Below are 16,663 nucleotides of genomic sequence, written 5' to 3' on the forward strand. Positions count from 1 at the left end.
CGAATCCCCGCTGTTGTATGTATGTCTTCTTTTTGCTCCACTACAGACACTGATTCTTTTTACCCATCGGCTTCGCAGTCTACTGTCACAGTCCAGAGAGGTGAGAGCAACCGTGGCTATTGGTCTTTTGTCTCAGGATGAATATTCCTTTAGGAAGTGTACTTGGAATAAATACGCTATGTTTAGTGCCAGCTCATATCATGAAAGGAACTCCCAACTGCTATCACAAGAAGAATGCAAACATCAGATTTGCCCAAGTGACAGCCACTATAGAAACCATGAGCTTTCCCGCATTACTCGCCGCAGTCTCCGTAGCCGACGCTGTAGCGTCCGTGGTCCTCGTCTGTGTGGTGGCTGTCGGACGAATGTCTGTTGAGGCCGGCTTTGTTGCTTCGACACGAATACCCGATACAACGCTAGTAGCTGCGCGCACATATGTAGTTGTCGAGAAAGAACATTGCTTCATCATCTTTTCCACATCTGTAGTATAACGATTAGTCTGAGTTTCTACTTCATGTTATCTGAGCTCATACCTTCTGCATCATCACTATTCTGCTGCATACAGCTTGCGCATAGTGCCATCACAGACTCTACATCGAAGCTCTTGTTTGTGCAAATGCAGTTCGCCTCAATAGCCTCTTCCTCTTTGCTTCTTGCCACAAGGAAGAAATCGCCTCTTTTGTCGTGTATTTTGTTCTCCTTGGGATCGATGTCGCATGTATTGCTGAGCTCGACAATGGGCTGGCAGATCGTCTTGCATGCTGAGGGTACGTCGTCGGCGCTGAGCTCTTCTGCTAGTGAGAAGGGAAGGATGGCAGCGAAGCCGGCGAGAAGAACGGCGAGTCTCATGATGACAGTATTCGGAGGCGATTATGGAGAGATTGAGGTTGATGATCAAAGTCGCAGATGATGATGAGAGCAGAAATTTCAACTATCGGGACTTCTGACGCTTTAATAGTCGCGATACAACGAGTCAATTTATGCCCCGGAAACAAACAAACTATTAATAGACACCGTTCAACGAAGATTATTATTATCACAAGAGTCTCTAGACAATGTTGAGGCAATCAATTATTCCTCCTTTGCCAAGCGCGAAACATTATGGGGATCTAAAAATATGTAAAACACCCCAAGCACTAAGAAAAGAACGGATAAAGCCAAGAATGTTTCCCAAGAAGTGAATGTTCAATTCAGGCTGGCAAACCTTGAGACGAATAGCGAGGGATACACGTTTTGGAACCATGTCTGTTTGAACGCAGCCAATGGTTGGTCCTCGGCTTCTGACTGGGAGGCTGTCTGTGTCGCACTAAACCCCCACGATTGACATGAAACGAGCAATATGCCGTCTATTAACCGCGACATGTCGCTCAATTACTCTATTCCGGACTCAAGGGCCGGAAAGATATTTTTGACAGGACCGGAGAACCTAAAAATGGAAAAGAGATAAGACGGCTGGGATTCAAGTTCGAACACGGAACCTTGGGATTTGCAATTAGCGCTTGATCTGCCACCCACAGAATGTGTCGGAGATTTCCATGCGACACTGAATGGACAGTCACAGAGAGACAGGTGCAGTGACCACTTCCAAGGGACATAGCGTGTGGCACAGAACAGCTCTTGATCGATTCAAGCCTCACGTCATGGAAACAAGCTTCTTCCATCAATCCTTTCCGTCCAATTAGATGATAAAATGCCCTGGATGATCGGTTGATGGACAGATCGTTCCCACATGCTGTCGCAACAATGTCATTTTCTGCCCCACAGAGCAAATGACAGCATGCCATTGGAGGAAGAATAACAGCAGCCGAGGTTGAGGTCATAACCCAGTGAGTCAAATTCATGTGCAAAACTTGAAACTTGCAAGCTAGGATCAATGAAGAAACTGTAAAGGAGAGCTTACGCCACAGAGCCCGTCTAATTGGCTTCCAATGGTTCTGCACTAACCTTACGTAGACGCTACATCACTGTGGCGTAGAACTCAATCGCGATCGCCATACAAATGCAGGGAATGACAGAACCTGGAAAATATTAGGTGACACAATACAAGGATTGATTACAATTGATTGGAAAATTAAACTTATTTGCTTCTGATTTTTGTCGTCATAGATCTTAGTCGGCGATAACAGTGACGAGTGATGACAGCATAAGCCACAATTGCTGCCAAGGCTGGTGGCATGAGCTCATCAATCTGCCACAGCTTCTGTGCCTATTAAGATAGCTGTCAGAAGCTCTTCTAGCTACAGCTATTCCTGCAATTATTGATCCTACCTAACAAACACCATCACACTCATATTATCACACAATGGCTTCTGAACTTCCTCCCAACGCTCTCGGCAAGCTTGCCTCTTCTGTCAAGAACATCGTCACAGGTGTTCCTCTGGAAGAGCAAAGCGAGACCCAAGTCGCTGCCACCGGCGACAAGACCAAGACTCTCGACAAGACTGTTGACAGGACCGTCGAGACCACCGATGATGCCACAATCCACAAGGAAAAGACAGCACCAGTCGTGCACGAAGATGTCAAGTCCCACGAGCACGAAAAGGTCGACACAGAGGTCGACCACGAGGTCCACCAAGATCACTACCACACCACCATTCAGCCAGTAAAGGACAAGAATGTCCTTCCTACCAAGCATGTCTACCAGGAGAATGAGGTCGAGGAGGAGATTGACCATCGCGATAACGAGGCCAAGATGAAGGCCAAGGAGGAAGCTGCAAGAATCCACAATGAGAAGCATGTTGAGGGTACTACTCACTCGCGAGAATATGTGCCTGCCAAGGAGAATGAGCACGTTCACCAGTAAGTACAAGACAACTCAATTGGGGAGGGTAACAGTCGCTAACACTCAACAGCCACATCCATGAGACAATTCAACCCGTCATCGAGCGCGAGACAGTCCAACAAAAGGTCATCCACACCAAGAACAAGATCCACGAGAAAGAGCACTTGAACGATGAACACCACGAAGCCACTGTCGCACCAGCCATCTCTATGTCCGAGTTCGAAAAGGGCGGCGGTATCGCTGAGGGTGTTTCCAAGACCAAGGACATTGAAATCCCCGTGTCCAGCGTCAAGACTGCCAAGAAGAGAGAGGCTCTGACCGGTGATGTTGACGTCGAGGAGGGTGCCAAAATTGGTAAGTGATACGCCCTTTTACTCCAAGACTGGATGATAACAGGTTACTTAGAATCTATCTAGTGAAAAAGAAGAGAGGATCTTCTTGTACTGTCACGGATTGTAGATGTTCTTGTCACATCGACGATCCGGTCTTGTAATATTACTCTATGTTACTGGGGCGTTTGGGTGTAGCGATGAAGGGTGGAAGTTTACGTCGCGCCTGCGACAAGTTGATTTGTATATATGTAATTGAAACTCTTGGACAAATCCTTTTGCGCACATTGTTTTAGCGCCGTGAACCATTTTCCAGAGAAGGTGAAGGACTTCCTACCCCCGTCCCAATTGCAATTCCAACACTACATTAGACAAAGTGAGTAGATGAACGTAGCCCGGTCAAAATGCTGATATAAAGCCGTTAAGTAGCTTCAGCCTTATCTAGACCCTAACATTTGTAATATTAAAGCTTACTTAATTAAGTAGTAGTTGACTTATTACTATCAGCCTCTTTAGGTATGCATATCGTGTTAAAATAACGTACTGATTCAATTTACTTGTCCTTTCAATTTTAAAACTTAACATAGCTGGAGCTATTTGTAGATTAACCTAACCCCTCTTGCAATCATTGCAGTCACTGTACTTCCCAGCGCTCTTTTATTATCTGAAGAATAGTAGGTCTTATTAAATACATTTTAAGAAGGGGGAGTGTTGCCCCTCTTTGTTAACCTGGGTTTCATATCTGCCTGTTACACTCCGTAGGGGTATAAGAGGGCATGTTCCGCTATAGCGCACGTGTGCCACGCTGTATAGAAACCTTCTAGAAACTTACCTATTAGTTACCTAGAACTAAGTTGCTCTGCTCTACAGGTGGCAAATACGATGTGCTGGAGAAGAGGTATCCCTGGTGCTCTCTTACACTTCTGGGGAATGTAATCTATACTTCTGTGCTTGTGATGATGCATGCCAGTCCTCTTTGAGTGTTTTCTTATTACGTAAATCTAGCCGACGCTTTTTAACTAAATCGCACTGCGGGTTATGTTAACTTCTTCTGTGTGGTGATCTTCATCAACGCGGCGGATCAACAAAGTTAGTGCGAAGCCAGAGTGGCAAGGCTACAGGGCTGACTACTTTTAGTTGACACTAATCTTGATCGTGCAATATCGAGGGGAATCTTTTAACACACTAAGCTAATTTCGATTGTGCAACAACAGGGGGGGCGGTTAATTCAGTACACTAGACTACGGCGAGAAACAATAGTTCCCAAGCTAGTTGAAATTGTCTCCTTCCTTCTTCATTGAACAAGTCAGGGGCTGACGGCTGCGCTTACAAGAGTCAGCTACTGCTACTCTGCTAGTGACGCATCTGACGAGAAGATGCCCGCTCTCGTCTTAGTCTTGATAGTTAACGCGTTAGAGGCAAATACATACCAAAGAATTAGGCTAGAAAAAGATCGACGAACTTCGAGAATAATTACACTACTTTTGCAAGTGGCAACAAGGACAGACACCACCCTGACCACCCATCCGGCAGTGCTTTCACCATCATTGGTTCTACTAACAGCTACTCCGTATATTCGTGGTTGAACTTGAAAAGCTGATCGTAAGAGGCGATCAATCGAGTCATGAATGTTGGCTCTGAGGGAACAGTGGACTTCTTGCCGCTCTTCATGGTCATACGTCTGATTCAGTACAGACAATGAGAGCCGTAAGAAGACACTAGTTTTGAAGGTGGGGACAAGGGGAGAGACGATACTCGGGGTCTGCTAGTGGCACATCTGGCGATCAAGGAGACAGGCACATCTAGAAAAAGGTTACTCACAGTAACGTTTTATGTATCAATAGCTATAATTGAGTCTGAAACGATGATGTGAAGAAGGCTGTCAATTAGCTAATTTACACTGACTTTGATGGACTTGTGGGTTTTCTTCCTTCCCGTTGTCGATTCTCAAAATCCTTCCGCTCCACATTATTTAGCTCCAATGCTGGCGAGTCATCGCGCACCAATTACCCAGAAAATGCGCTCTGACCCCGTTGCTCAGGCTTAGCAGACCCTTGAAGCCCTGAATGTGAGATCTTGGTGAAGGCCCAGTGTTGTGCACGATGGTGGCGTACGCCTCCTTACTCTTCTTTGTCGCGCCACCCACCCGGGAAGACTGTACCAAGGAGTGAGCGGCCTGAGCGGATGGCTGGCATACAGGAGCATACAATGCCTGTGGGGACTTCTTTTGTGCTCTGGTAGCCGACTTCTACATAACCCTTTGCTTGAAAATCTCAAGGGCATAAATTATTTGTGCTATGTAAGAGTACTTACGAGGTGCGTTATCTGTAGTATCATAGCTTGTCAAAGACCGAATACGGACAGCATGACAACCGTGACACTCAGACATGTCGGCAAGATTAAATGGGTATTAGTGTTAGGTAGAAACTTATAAAATCAATGCTGAACATCATCAAGTTAGACCTTTTTCTTGGAAGATAGTGATAGCATGTAAAGCTCTTTTAGTATTAGAGGTTGGATAGACCGATCTAACCGTAAAGGAAAAGAATGACTCGACTCAGGGGTCCCGGTGCTCACTAGTCATGGAAGGCTTGTTCTATTTGGTAACCTCGTCGTGTACTCACGCTAAAAATGTCACTAATGTAGATCTGGGCAGAGACTAGGAGAATAGTCGCTGGGCCTAGCAGTGCTAAAAAACCACATATCGTTTCAAGCTAACATTTGCCAAGCCAACTTCTTCAGTCTGCTGCACGGATACTATATGCCGACCTAGAGAGACGGTGCAGGTACAGCATTAACTACGACCTTAGTTAGTTAGATTGAGGCCCGAAGATCATCATTTTCGCCATTCAGGTGACGTGATGAATAAAACCAAAAACAGCTAAATAAAGACGTTCTGTTTCCACCTTTCATCCAGTCAGACTTGAACTATTGTTCATCCACCATTGCGACCTCAAACTCTTTGCACACACTCCTTTGTCTCAGTTCAAACATGAAGTGGTATCAAGTTTTACCGGTTGTCGCTTGCATAGCCGACGAGGCCTATGCATTCCCTTCTTATCTTCAAGGCGCCGTCGACCATGTCACGGCTGCTAGGCTCTCCAGCGTAGTGGATGAAGCCGTCCGCTCAACCCACGAGAAGAGGCTGGTATTGGATACAGTCAACCAACCCATCGACGTAACCGGCAAACACGAGTTCCAACCCCCGAACTTCGACAAGGGCGACCAACGCGGGTCCTGCCCAGGACTCAACGCGTTAGCGAACCATGGTTACATTCAACGAAGCGGTGTCACGAGCTTGGTAGAGATTGTCGGCGCTACCAACGAAGTCTTTGGAATGGGTATCGACATCGCGACCGTCCTCGGAACCCTGAGCACAGTCTATGTTGGCAACCCTTTGTCTCTCAAGCCTGGCTTCTCAATTGGAGGCGCTCCCAAGGGCTCGAATAATATTCTGGGTAACTTGGCTGGACTATTGGGAAAGCCAAGAGGTCTGGATGCCTCTCACAACGTCATCGAGGGCGACGGATCCAATACCAGAAACGACCTTTACGTCACTGGAGATCCTTCTACCATGAATCTGGATCTGTTCCAGTCTTTCTATGACATGGCGTCTGATGAAGGCACCTACGACTTCGACACTTTCACTGAACGGGCCAAGAATCGGTTCCACGAGAGCATCGCTACCAACCCTCAATTCTACTATGGACCCTTGACCGGCATGGTTATTCGCAATGCTGCGTACTTCTTTACATCCCGTATGATGTCTAACCATACAAAGGGAAGCAACGAAGATATTATGGGTATGTTTACCACTCTTATACAGAAGAGAACGATATTAACTATGTATAGACCGCGAAACATTGAAAACCTTCTTCGCTGTCAAGGAGGAAGGTGGAAAGCTCACTTACAAGCGAGGATGGGAGAGGATTCCCAACAACTGGTACCGTCGATCCGTCGACTATGGCTTCGCGTCAGCGATCGCGGACGTCGTCAAACTGATTACCGCCTATCCAGAGCTCTCAAGGTAAGTTTGCTACTCGTTTCGCAAAAGACATGTACTGACCACAATAGCATCGGCGGTAACGCTGGAGAGGTCAACACCTACGCCAGCGTCGATATCAGCAACATCACCGGCGGAGTCATGAATATCCCTGACCTCCTCAAGGGCAACAATCTCTTGTGTTTCGCTTTTGAGGCTGTCAAGACAGCTAGTCCCAACGCTCTTTCTAGTCTATTCGCCATCGTCGCAACCCCTCTGAAGCTTGTCACAGATACTCTCGATACTGCTCTCTTGGATCTGGTGTCATGCCCTACCTTCAAGGAACTTACTGTAGGTGGAACAAGCTTTACCAAGGGATTGCAGAAGAAGTTCCCTGGTGCAAAGACTCATGGTCTTTAATTCAAATTATGTAGTACTTTGTATATTTATTTAGACGATCCCTCTTATCCTAGAACATTTAATTCACTCTTTTATCACCCCCCATTCAATCCATGTCTTGAGTACTGTATCCCGTAGATCTAGCTGTTGCTCCTTTGTCAAAGCGACTTGTCCACATCCTCTTCTTTTTCTAGATCCTTCAGACTCATCAAGAGAATGACCTCCATGAATATCGGAAGCTAAGGTAAAAGAGCGAACCTCTGCGTTAGCCCAGTCAGTTGCTACACCAGTCATTAATATTAGTATTTATTGCAGTGTGAACAATAACCCACCTTGAGAGTTAACAGCATTAACCCAGTCATCCGTCAGAAAGTGCAGGAAACAACCATGCGAAATCACTACGACTTCAGCTTCAGCCCTTTCGCTCAACCAACGTCGGGCCAGCGCAGCCCTTTCTAAGAGGCAAGCCGCAATCGGCGCCCATTTCCCTTGCTGTATCACAAAATCTGATTAGACTTGCACAGAATGTAAAGAATTGATGTCACATACCTTGATGCACCAGTCCGGTTCGACAAGGCTGAAATCCACGGGAAGACCATCAAAATTGGCTTTAATATCAGGAAGAGGACTGCCGGTATCGCAGATCAGCTCGCTCGCTTCCTGCACCTCCGGTAAGGCTAAAACCTGCATGCCGTCTTCAAGCTTCGACGGGAACGCCAACAGAGCAGTCTGGATCGTACGTCGTAGTGGTGAGGACACGATGAGTTCAACGTTGGCCAAGTCAGGGAACCTAGTGGTCAGAGCCCGGGCTTGCTCCTCTCCAAGAGGGGTCAGTTCGGGATCAGGCAGATCATGATTTGCGTAGCTGAGGTTATGAACGCCCTGGCCATGGCGCACGCAGTGGATGATCGGTGACATATTGGGTAGGCTTGTCCTCGAATATTTTGTGTTGGTAGACTAGGTGAAAGTTCAAAGATACGTCCAGAGACCTTGTCGAAATGTTATTTATGCACGCATACGGGTTTGGTAGGTGTCAGCCAAGAACGGAACGCGCGGGAAGCGGGGTCATGGTGGTCAGCGTTCAGATCTGCAGATCTCTTCCAGGATCAAAGCGTATGATATGATGTCTGCATTTACTGTATTGTTTTTACCGCTTTTCTTAACTACAATAGAACCAGAAAAAACTATCTACCTTGTTCAATTACTCTCAGCTGGCTACCCGACCTATCAGCTTGACTTACTACCGAGTTACTGACCCTATGTGGAACTCTGTTTGGCCTCTGAACTGAGAACCCTTGTTCTTGGACAGTTGACTTCTGCCTAACGAAGTTCCACAAGCTTGGTAGGCTCCAGTCTAGTATCTGCCTTTTAACTGTCGAGGAGGATGTAGAAGGAAGCTGTGGCGGTGAAGTTGTAGTAACAGCATCGGGTGGTGGAGCGGCAAATATTAAATCTACTTCCCGAAAAGAATAGTCGTCCCATCTCGGGCCGAGTGGTCTAGAGCTCCCAGCCTTAGTAGCCACAGACGCAGAGTCTGATGATTGTCCGACCGTCTGACCCAGCAACCCTTCACTGTCAGTACTGACCGAGGGCCAGTTTGCAACTGACAGTGTAATTGAGGGAGACACTAAGCCTGAGTCCTGAGAGCGGTCGTCGAAGAAGCGAGACATCTCACCAGGGGCGGTGGGAATAGGCGATCTTGGGGGACGGTAAAAGTGTGGATTCAGAGAAGAAGTGGACTGGTTGAAGCCATGAGGCGATATATCATGGCAAAGACCCCGTTCGTCACCAAAGGGTAAGCGGTCGCGTATCAGGATAGAGTTCCTGTCGATAGATGGACGTGAGGGAGAGTCATCAGTCTGCCAGGGCATAGGCGTTTCGCGGCGCTGCAGCTGGCGGAGATTAAACACGGGAGCATCCTGAGATCAGTTAGCAACAAACAACTCACGGATTCGTAACGAAAGGGGATAGTCGCGAGAAGATCTTACCTTTTCAATGTTCCAACGTTGCCGAACAAGACGGTATAGGTGCCAGCATGATGGTGTAAATGAGACGCCTATCAACCCTACAACGTATAGAGATAGCGCAATATAGGCAGAAACGCTCTTTACACTTAACATCTTGGACGGAGGGAATACAAAAGGCACAAAGCACGCAAGAACAGCCAATCTTAGTAGCGTAGTTGCAAATCCGACTGACAGCAGTGAATATGGCCTGAAGACCCGGATAGTCACTAGCATTACGAGCTCGCATACCACGAGGATCGTAAACTGCAACACCCCCCAGTTTTGCAACCCGCCGATAGTAAGGCCCCTTACAATGTTCAACACAAATAGGACTATGACGTACCCGTGCTCGCGCCGTGCCTGCTTCTCCTCCTCGAAGTCTTGACCTCCGTCTCCTCCGACGTGTTGGTACTGAAGCTTGGCCTCGAACACCAGTGCGCCTAGGTTTTCTGATGGTAGACGGACCGCGACCCAGGCAAAAGCTAAAAGGATAAGGACCAGGACGACTACTGTGAGCGTGACATGGCCTGCGCCAAGAGTCCCAGAAAAGTTGAGTTGGTAAATTGACAGTGCTACTAACGGAAGGGTGATGTACGAAAGCACAAGCTTGAGTACACCATTACCTATACGCATCCCAAGGGTCCTGTCACTGGGACCCAACAACGGCAACCCTAGAACGTTTCGCGGGCGCAGTGTCTCGAGCAGCCAAAGGAATAGACCCAGCATCATGGCGATGCTGGCAATGAAACACAACATAAGCAGCCACGTGTCGCATGTCATAGGGGCACCGACCATCTGTGTCATGACCTCTAGTCCGGGGTAGCCGCCGTAGGTGCCATTGACCTCGTACAGGCCGTCCCTCACGCCAGGGTATGTAGATGCCATGATCACCACCCCAGTGATCGGCGGAGGAACGAAGCTCCTAATTGGGAGCGCCAGATCGGCAAAGAGAGCAAACCAATTCAGGTGGGCAACTGCAGCTGGGTAGAAGCCTGGGTACGATAAGCTGAGTCCACCAGTCAAGAAGATGAATTGGAGGAAATGGAGGCAGTTGGAGACAGAAGGAAGGACGGTTGCGTTTGAGGCCACGTTGCTACGCGTGCTGTCGTTCTCGTTCCGGTGTTGCAGGCCGGGCACTGTTGCTATGGTTCGTAGAACAGAGACGAAGAATACAAAGAGGAAGATGCCTAGCGACCCGTAACGGAGCCCAGACGAGATGGCCGGGGGTATGGCGGGCGTCATGAGGGAAGCGATGCATTGCGTGTCAGCAAAGACGGTGGATTCGAGCTGGGCCTCGAAGCCGAGGGTCGACAGTGCAGGCAGCTCCCCAATATCATCGTCTAGAAGTGTCATACTCACGCTGCTTGAATTAATAGGCAGTGGGACAGGTCGATTGTCGCCAATAAAGTCTCGACAATTGAGCTGCATCCTGGTCTTGGTGGAGAAGCTCTCGGTTCGGCGCAGTCCGTTCCAGCGGAGCTGCACCATTGCTTCAGGCCATGCATCTTCATCGAGGGCCGTGGAACCTGGGGTGTCATGACAAGTGATTCCACTTTGGTGTCGGGTCAACTTGAGATTTAACCGCGATGTCGTCCCGTTTCTTGTAAGCCGCGCGTGTAGCATATAAGGTATGGTTCCACTACCGCGACTGTCATCGCAGAGCGACCACTGTAGAAAGGTGCTCGTGGTCGGCGCGACAAGCAAAACGAGTAAAACAAACACTGTACTCATTGGCGCCAACATCGTTTACCACTTCCATTGATGTTGACGGATAGGGGATCGGATCCTGAGTCACGGTCGAATGCGCTATCCACGTAAAATTCAAAAGATTGGGGCGACTAGGGTCAGTTTTAAGCGGAATAAGGAGTTTCCGGTGGTTAGACTAAAGGCCTGGTATCTGCGCTAGTGCGTACCACTGCCAAGACTCACGCACTTATTATTTATTATAGTGAAGCTTGACATTTCCATTCAGCTCCAATAAATGAAAAAAGAGACAGAATTGATCCGCTACAACGCAGAGTGCAAGAATAAGAAGAGGTTTACGAAAACATATAGAGAAATTTCTTATAATAGAGAATGAGAACTAACTATAACTGTATACTGTAAAAAAGCTTAGTCTATTGTTCATCTCTGAAAATCACCTAACTGGAGGCCATCTCTACTCTAAGACCCATTTTCGACCGACCCTACGTAAGTTAACGTGAGCCAGCTTCTGCTGATGTTCTATCTGTCTTAATGAATCTGAATCAAAGTCCCCATTTTCCATCCTAGCCTTGTCTGCCGCATTGATGGCAAACAATACTGGTACTGTCGAACCTTTCATAACCTCAACCTCTGCCTTCGTTGACTCGACAATAATGCAAATCAGAAGACAGATGGAGAGTGCAACCTGCACACTTAGAAGTGCCAGCCATTCCCACCGAACCAGGACGTATACCTCGGTATTTAAAGATAGACCATTGATGTTAGATTGATCAGGAAGGAGTCTGTTTGAGCCAGTATTAGGGTATAGCGCAACAGTTGAAGAAGTGGCTGAACTTACGTGTTTGTAAGACTGTTGGCCACGTTCGCCGACAGGCCCTCCAGGGCGGTCGACCAAGCTTTCTCTGCCTCATAGATTTCAAGCGTGGAATTACCCTTCGCAAGCTTTTGTGCAACCTCTTTGGTGGCTTGTGCTAGGATGTCACTCCCTGATGTACCACGCATTGGTTCTCCTGCTAGAACGACAGTGTAGCCACTTAGCGATTCGTTTAACTGAGTTGCTATTGTTCTCGTAGATAGCCCACCAATGGTCCACGTGACGTCGTCTTTGTCTGGTGATTCCAAAGACACGTATCCACGATAGTCATCCCCTTGCAATGCGTGTAATTTCGGGATCTGGGATGCCGACTTGTTCATGCGAAGGACATTATCGACTAGTTCAGGATGATAAGTGTCAATGCACCAATAGAAGGAAACTTCAACTGCCCAGGGCAAGATGTTAGATGGTTCCCAATAAATGGCGAAGTAATCGAGAATTGATGCATTTCGCAAATGCTGATGTACTAGAGTTGGCCCACTCCCAAGGAAAAATGTTGGGGCGCCAGTGTATCTGGCACGACTTTTGCCCGGTTCCGTATGAACGCCATTTGGCAGAGTGATATTGGGATTACCATCGTGGAAATTGACATCCGCCTCGATCAGGTGGGTAACATCTGGGAATAATCTTAGACACGAAGGGCAACTGCCTTATAGGGGTGATTTATAACGTACTCGTAGCCTTGTAGCCTATAGCAAGCGTGCGGAATTCTGGCCATCTGCAATTGGCCGAGGCACACTTCGGTTCTCTAAAAGGGATCGTTTCAGTCACTAAATTATGGATTCCTCGTCTGACACCTCTCGCAATTGCTGGCTCGTTCACTATTCATATTTGTCAGATATTTACCAATCTCATGCTGCAGCATGTGTGTTGTTATAAGCGAGGGATAAGAAGCGGGTGACTTACTGAAAGCATAATTCGACTCATCCTTCCCCCAGCTCTCCCCTAACCTCCATGCCTCCGCACTTCCCTTGCTTCCATCTTGATTAAGTCTAGACGGGTATGTGACTGCAAATTGAGTGATTGTTGATGTGGCAATCGTGGTACTCAAAAGAAATGCAGCGATGATACCAACGAACCTATTCTTGTGAGTAACTGTACGATTTTAGGTATCTGGGTCGCAGAGCTTACCATCCCTTGGTGTGAGAGAGCAAGCTTAAGCTACCGCCTAAGCCTCTTGACGCCCTGTCAAACGCTTCAAAATCTTTGAGCGGCCGTGGATGCTTGAACCAAATCCATTTGGCTTGTGCTAAGCCTTCTGTTACAGGAATAAGTAGCGCAGCTCTGCATGTGGTGGCTATGCAAGCTAGAACTGTATTCAAAGTGATCCCGGATGGCCAATCAGGCAGAGGTTGATTATTGAATTTCTTCAAGGGGATCGTTAGGATTACTAAAGCGGTGATGCTGATCAAACAGCAAAGCATCTCCTGCCACCAACCCTCGATAATACGCCGCATGGTTTGTTCCCAGCTTGGCCTACTTGAGCTAATAGCTTCCGCGCAGGGACTGGCTTTCTCTGTCTTGTATCCCCCAGTGGCAAAATCTTCCTGATTCAAAGTCGGACTGAGAGTTTGGTCGTTGGCGGGCACTACACTAACAAGGTTGGGGGATTGTTTTTGATCGAAAGTTTTGGTAGGAGTGTTTGGGTCGTTTTCTTGGTCTGAAAGAAGCGGCTCACTTGCAGGTTCAACTGACCTAGAATCAATGCCAGTGGGCTGAGTAACAGCATCGGCTGTGTTCATGGGCTTACGCCGGATAGGCTGGGTACTACCACGTTCGGATTCCATGGTATTTTTGTGAAGAGGATGCTAAAGAGTGTGGCAACGGACTTGGAAGAGTGGCAATGAGAGGAGTAGGTAGGTATTAGGTTCTCGAACCAAGTTCCCTCTTATATCAAAATTAAACGAGCACTTATTTCGCCGAATTGCCTTCTTGTGGGGTAATGTTTTGCTTTTGTCTGGAGGATCAAACACAACATCCAACAGACCTTCCCCTTTCAGTAACGTCTAATTTCGTTTCCATAACCTAAGAAGTCTAGACTGAAACATGCTTGTTTGTGGAGTAAGAAAATGATGTTTGAAAAATACAAGGCCTTCGAATATCGATCGCTGAGCAATGAACTATACAGCATTTTAGCCAGTAACTCCCCCCGATTCAACATCCTCGTTTTCATATTGACTTCCATTTCACGCATAGAAGTAGACCAGTACAGAGAAAGATTGGTTCGCCCCCTCTCATCAAAGCTTGTAATGTTGTCATTGGGTTACCTTTGGATTATTTGCTGGTACCGTTATCGTAAGTCCGTGCCACATTCTTGCATGTATTGACAACCAACATGCAGTAGCATCAGCGAAATGGTGCATCCAGCCTAGCTACCCAACCGTGCAATTGCAGGTGAGAGCGGAGATAGAGATCATCCCTCAGAAAATTTATCAATCAATTTGAAAATGACCTTATAGCCTTTCTCTAACAGTTTTCTGGGAAGTCTCTATTAAATTAAGCGATTTTAGCCGGTAAAACGCCCGGTTAGTCCACTTTAACGTTTTTCCCCCCCTTATGCTCCTTTGTTCTATTATACAAAAACCAGGGTGGGGCTGAAATGCCACCTTCTTCAAACATGTCGACGGGGAAAGTCCCCCGATGCGCATTCGCGGGGCACCAGGACTGGGTTCACATTCTATTGGCTGACACGGAACCCGGTAGTCATTGTTGGTTCGGCATGTTGGTTGAACATTTTATGAGAAACGACACAACATGTCTCCTGACGTGGAGTTTGTTGAATATTTAGCATGATTTCCCCTCGTCTCGGTCCTCAATGTCTCTTTGCCCAGTCTATTACCGCTTAGCAAGATGTCTGGTCTAACCTCTCCTCAGAAGCCTGTCCATCCTGGACCACCATCACCCAAAGCCACGGCTGGGCCTGTAGACAATGAAAGTGGTCTTTTGCCGCCGGAGCATTGGGCGCAGTTGAATGAGGTGAGTGAAATAGACGTCACCTTTTGTAATTGTAAAGCTAAACTAATATGAGCAGGAGGCTGATGATCAAGATGATGCCGACTCAATTCTATCCGATAACGGTAGCTCAACTGCCTCTTTGTCGTCTAGTATTCTGAAGTACAGAACGCTCCATGGTAGACTTTACCAAAGTGAGAAGGGAAACCCTGACTACTGGTTCGTCGAGACGTCTGTCTACAATGACTGGCCACTGACTTTGACGTAGGGGCCCCATTGATGAGACTGGGCAGGCAGCCATGGACATCAAGTGAGCTATACAACAACTCACGGAAAAGACCTGAACTAATTATACACAGCCACCATGTGCTCACTCTACTGATGGGAGACAAGCTCTATTTGGCACCGATCTCACAAGACATTCAGGTAAGAGATGATGGTCCGAGTGCAATGTCTTGACTGACGAGACAATAAGGCAGCGGCAGACATCGGAACCGGAACAGGCATCTGGGCTATGTAAGGCTCCTAGATCCCAACCGACGAGTACATAAAGCTTAAAACAATCAGCGAATTCGCAGATAAATTTCCCAACGCTTCAATCATCGGGACTGATCTCGCTCCAATCCAACCAGGCTGGGTTCCTCCCAACCTTGAGTTGTAAGTCGATACTGATCATTTTACCTTGTTGAGCTGCTGACAACATACATAGCCAAATCGATGACTGCACTCAAGAATGGACTATTGCACCCAATTCGCTTGACTACGTTCACATGCGCTGGCTTGTCGGCAGCATTGCTGACTGGACAGGTCTCTTTAAAGAAGCTTACAAAAGTCTCAAGCCTGGCGGTTGGGTTGAGAGCTACGAACCATCCTCCACTGTCGAGAGCGACGATAACAGTGTCTTGCCCGGGAGTGCAATGAGCCAGTGGCAGAAATTCTTTGTCGAAGGTGGTCGTAAGATGGGTCGTCCTTTTACAGTATTCAAAGACAGGCTTCAGAGGAAGGCTATGGAGGAAGCTGGATTTGTCGATATTGAGGAGCGGGACTTCAAGGTACGTCTCAATGTTCGGGGTGCTCGCTGACTCTGAACCGGTAGTCTTCAATAAAGTTGAATGTCACTAATAGTTTACAGAATCCAGTTGGTGGATGGCCCGAGGACCCGGAAGCAAAGATCGTTGGGCAGTATACGCAAGCAGCTCTTGAGGAAGACGGCAAAGGGACGGTGTTACATTTTGCGACCGCTTTGGGATGGACGGAGGAGGAAGTCACTGTCTTTATGGCCCAGTATCGTCGTGAGATTCGCTCGCCTAAAATTCATGCGTATTATAAGCAGAAGGTTATCTGGGGTCGGAAGCCTGAGGCTGCTTAGTTGGGTTGTGGTCCTACAGATGCCACTGGATATGCAGCCATTTCTTCCACGCAACTTTAGCTCTCTGCGTGATACAGGCATCAGCATCGCCCTTTTGAGAGCAAAATGTTCTTTATTCAACTGTTGGTCTTTAGCAGTTTCTTTCACCCACTAGCTTCCATCGTCAACGAAGAAAAGAATTCAGATAAACTGCAATGCTATGCAACTATTTTGCCAGTGGAATGAAACTACGTAATTGCAGTTCGGCCTCGAGATCGTCCGGCTGT

General features: G+C 47.5%; 5 protein-coding genes across 5 annotated transcripts; 3 read left to right on the plus strand and 2 right to left on the minus strand.

Annotated features, from left to right (window-relative positions):
- Nucleotides 1–223: 223 nt before the first annotated feature.
- Nucleotides 224–849, minus strand: FIESC28_04676 (uncharacterized protein; the record flags this gene model as incomplete). Its single annotated transcript, XM_031158823.1, has 2 exons — nt 224–480; nt 534–849. The coding sequence occupies 2 exons, from the start codon at nt 847–849 to the stop codon at nt 224–226; spliced, it is 573 nt and encodes a 190-aa protein (XP_031017110.1).
- Nucleotides 850–2,302: 1,453 nt separating this feature from the next.
- On the plus strand, nt 2,303–3,198 carry FIESC28_04677 (uncharacterized protein; the record flags this gene model as incomplete). The annotated part of the gene is made up of 3 exons (XM_031158824.1): nt 2,303–2,799; nt 2,853–3,136; nt 3,188–3,198. The coding sequence occupies 3 exons, from the start codon at nt 2,303–2,305 to the stop codon at nt 3,196–3,198; spliced, it is 792 nt and encodes a 263-aa protein (XP_031017111.1).
- A 2,905-nt stretch (nt 3,199–6,103) lies between these two features.
- Nucleotides 6,104–7,513, plus strand: FIESC28_04678 (uncharacterized protein; the record flags this gene model as incomplete). Its single annotated transcript, XM_031158825.1, has 3 exons — nt 6,104–6,914; nt 6,964–7,138; nt 7,186–7,513. 3 exons carry the CDS (start codon nt 6,104–6,106, stop codon nt 7,511–7,513), a joined length of 1,314 nt encoding a protein of 437 aa, XP_031017112.1.
- A 63-nt stretch (nt 7,514–7,576) lies between these two features.
- Nucleotides 7,577–13,863, minus strand: FIESC28_04679 (uncharacterized protein; the record flags this gene model as incomplete). Its single annotated transcript, XM_031158826.1, has 11 exons — nt 7,577–7,773; nt 7,825–7,984; nt 8,042–8,449; nt 9,079–9,411; nt 9,811–11,024; nt 11,689–11,984; nt 12,041–12,692; nt 12,751–12,897; nt 12,983–13,155; nt 13,208–13,334; nt 13,557–13,863. The coding sequence occupies 11 exons, from the start codon at nt 13,861–13,863 to the stop codon at nt 7,577–7,579; spliced, it is 4,014 nt and encodes a 1,337-aa protein (XP_031017113.1).
- Nucleotides 13,864–14,926: 1,063 nt separating this feature from the next.
- Nucleotides 14,927–16,397, plus strand: FIESC28_04680 (uncharacterized protein; the record flags this gene model as incomplete). The annotated part of the gene is made up of 8 exons (XM_031158827.1): nt 14,927–15,052; nt 15,108–15,247; nt 15,297–15,338; nt 15,388–15,454; nt 15,504–15,544; nt 15,596–15,685; nt 15,738–16,080; nt 16,161–16,397. 8 exons carry the CDS (start codon nt 14,927–14,929, stop codon nt 16,395–16,397), a joined length of 1,086 nt encoding a protein of 361 aa, XP_031017114.1.
- Between the last annotated feature and the right edge of the window lie 266 nt (nt 16,398–16,663).

Source organism: Fusarium coffeatum (assembly GCF_003316985.1).
Source record: "Fusarium coffeatum strain FIESC_28 chromosome Unknown BRIP53273_contig_99, whole genome shotgun sequence".
NCBI lineage: Eukaryota > Fungi > Ascomycota > Sordariomycetes > Hypocreales > Nectriaceae > Fusarium > Fusarium coffeatum.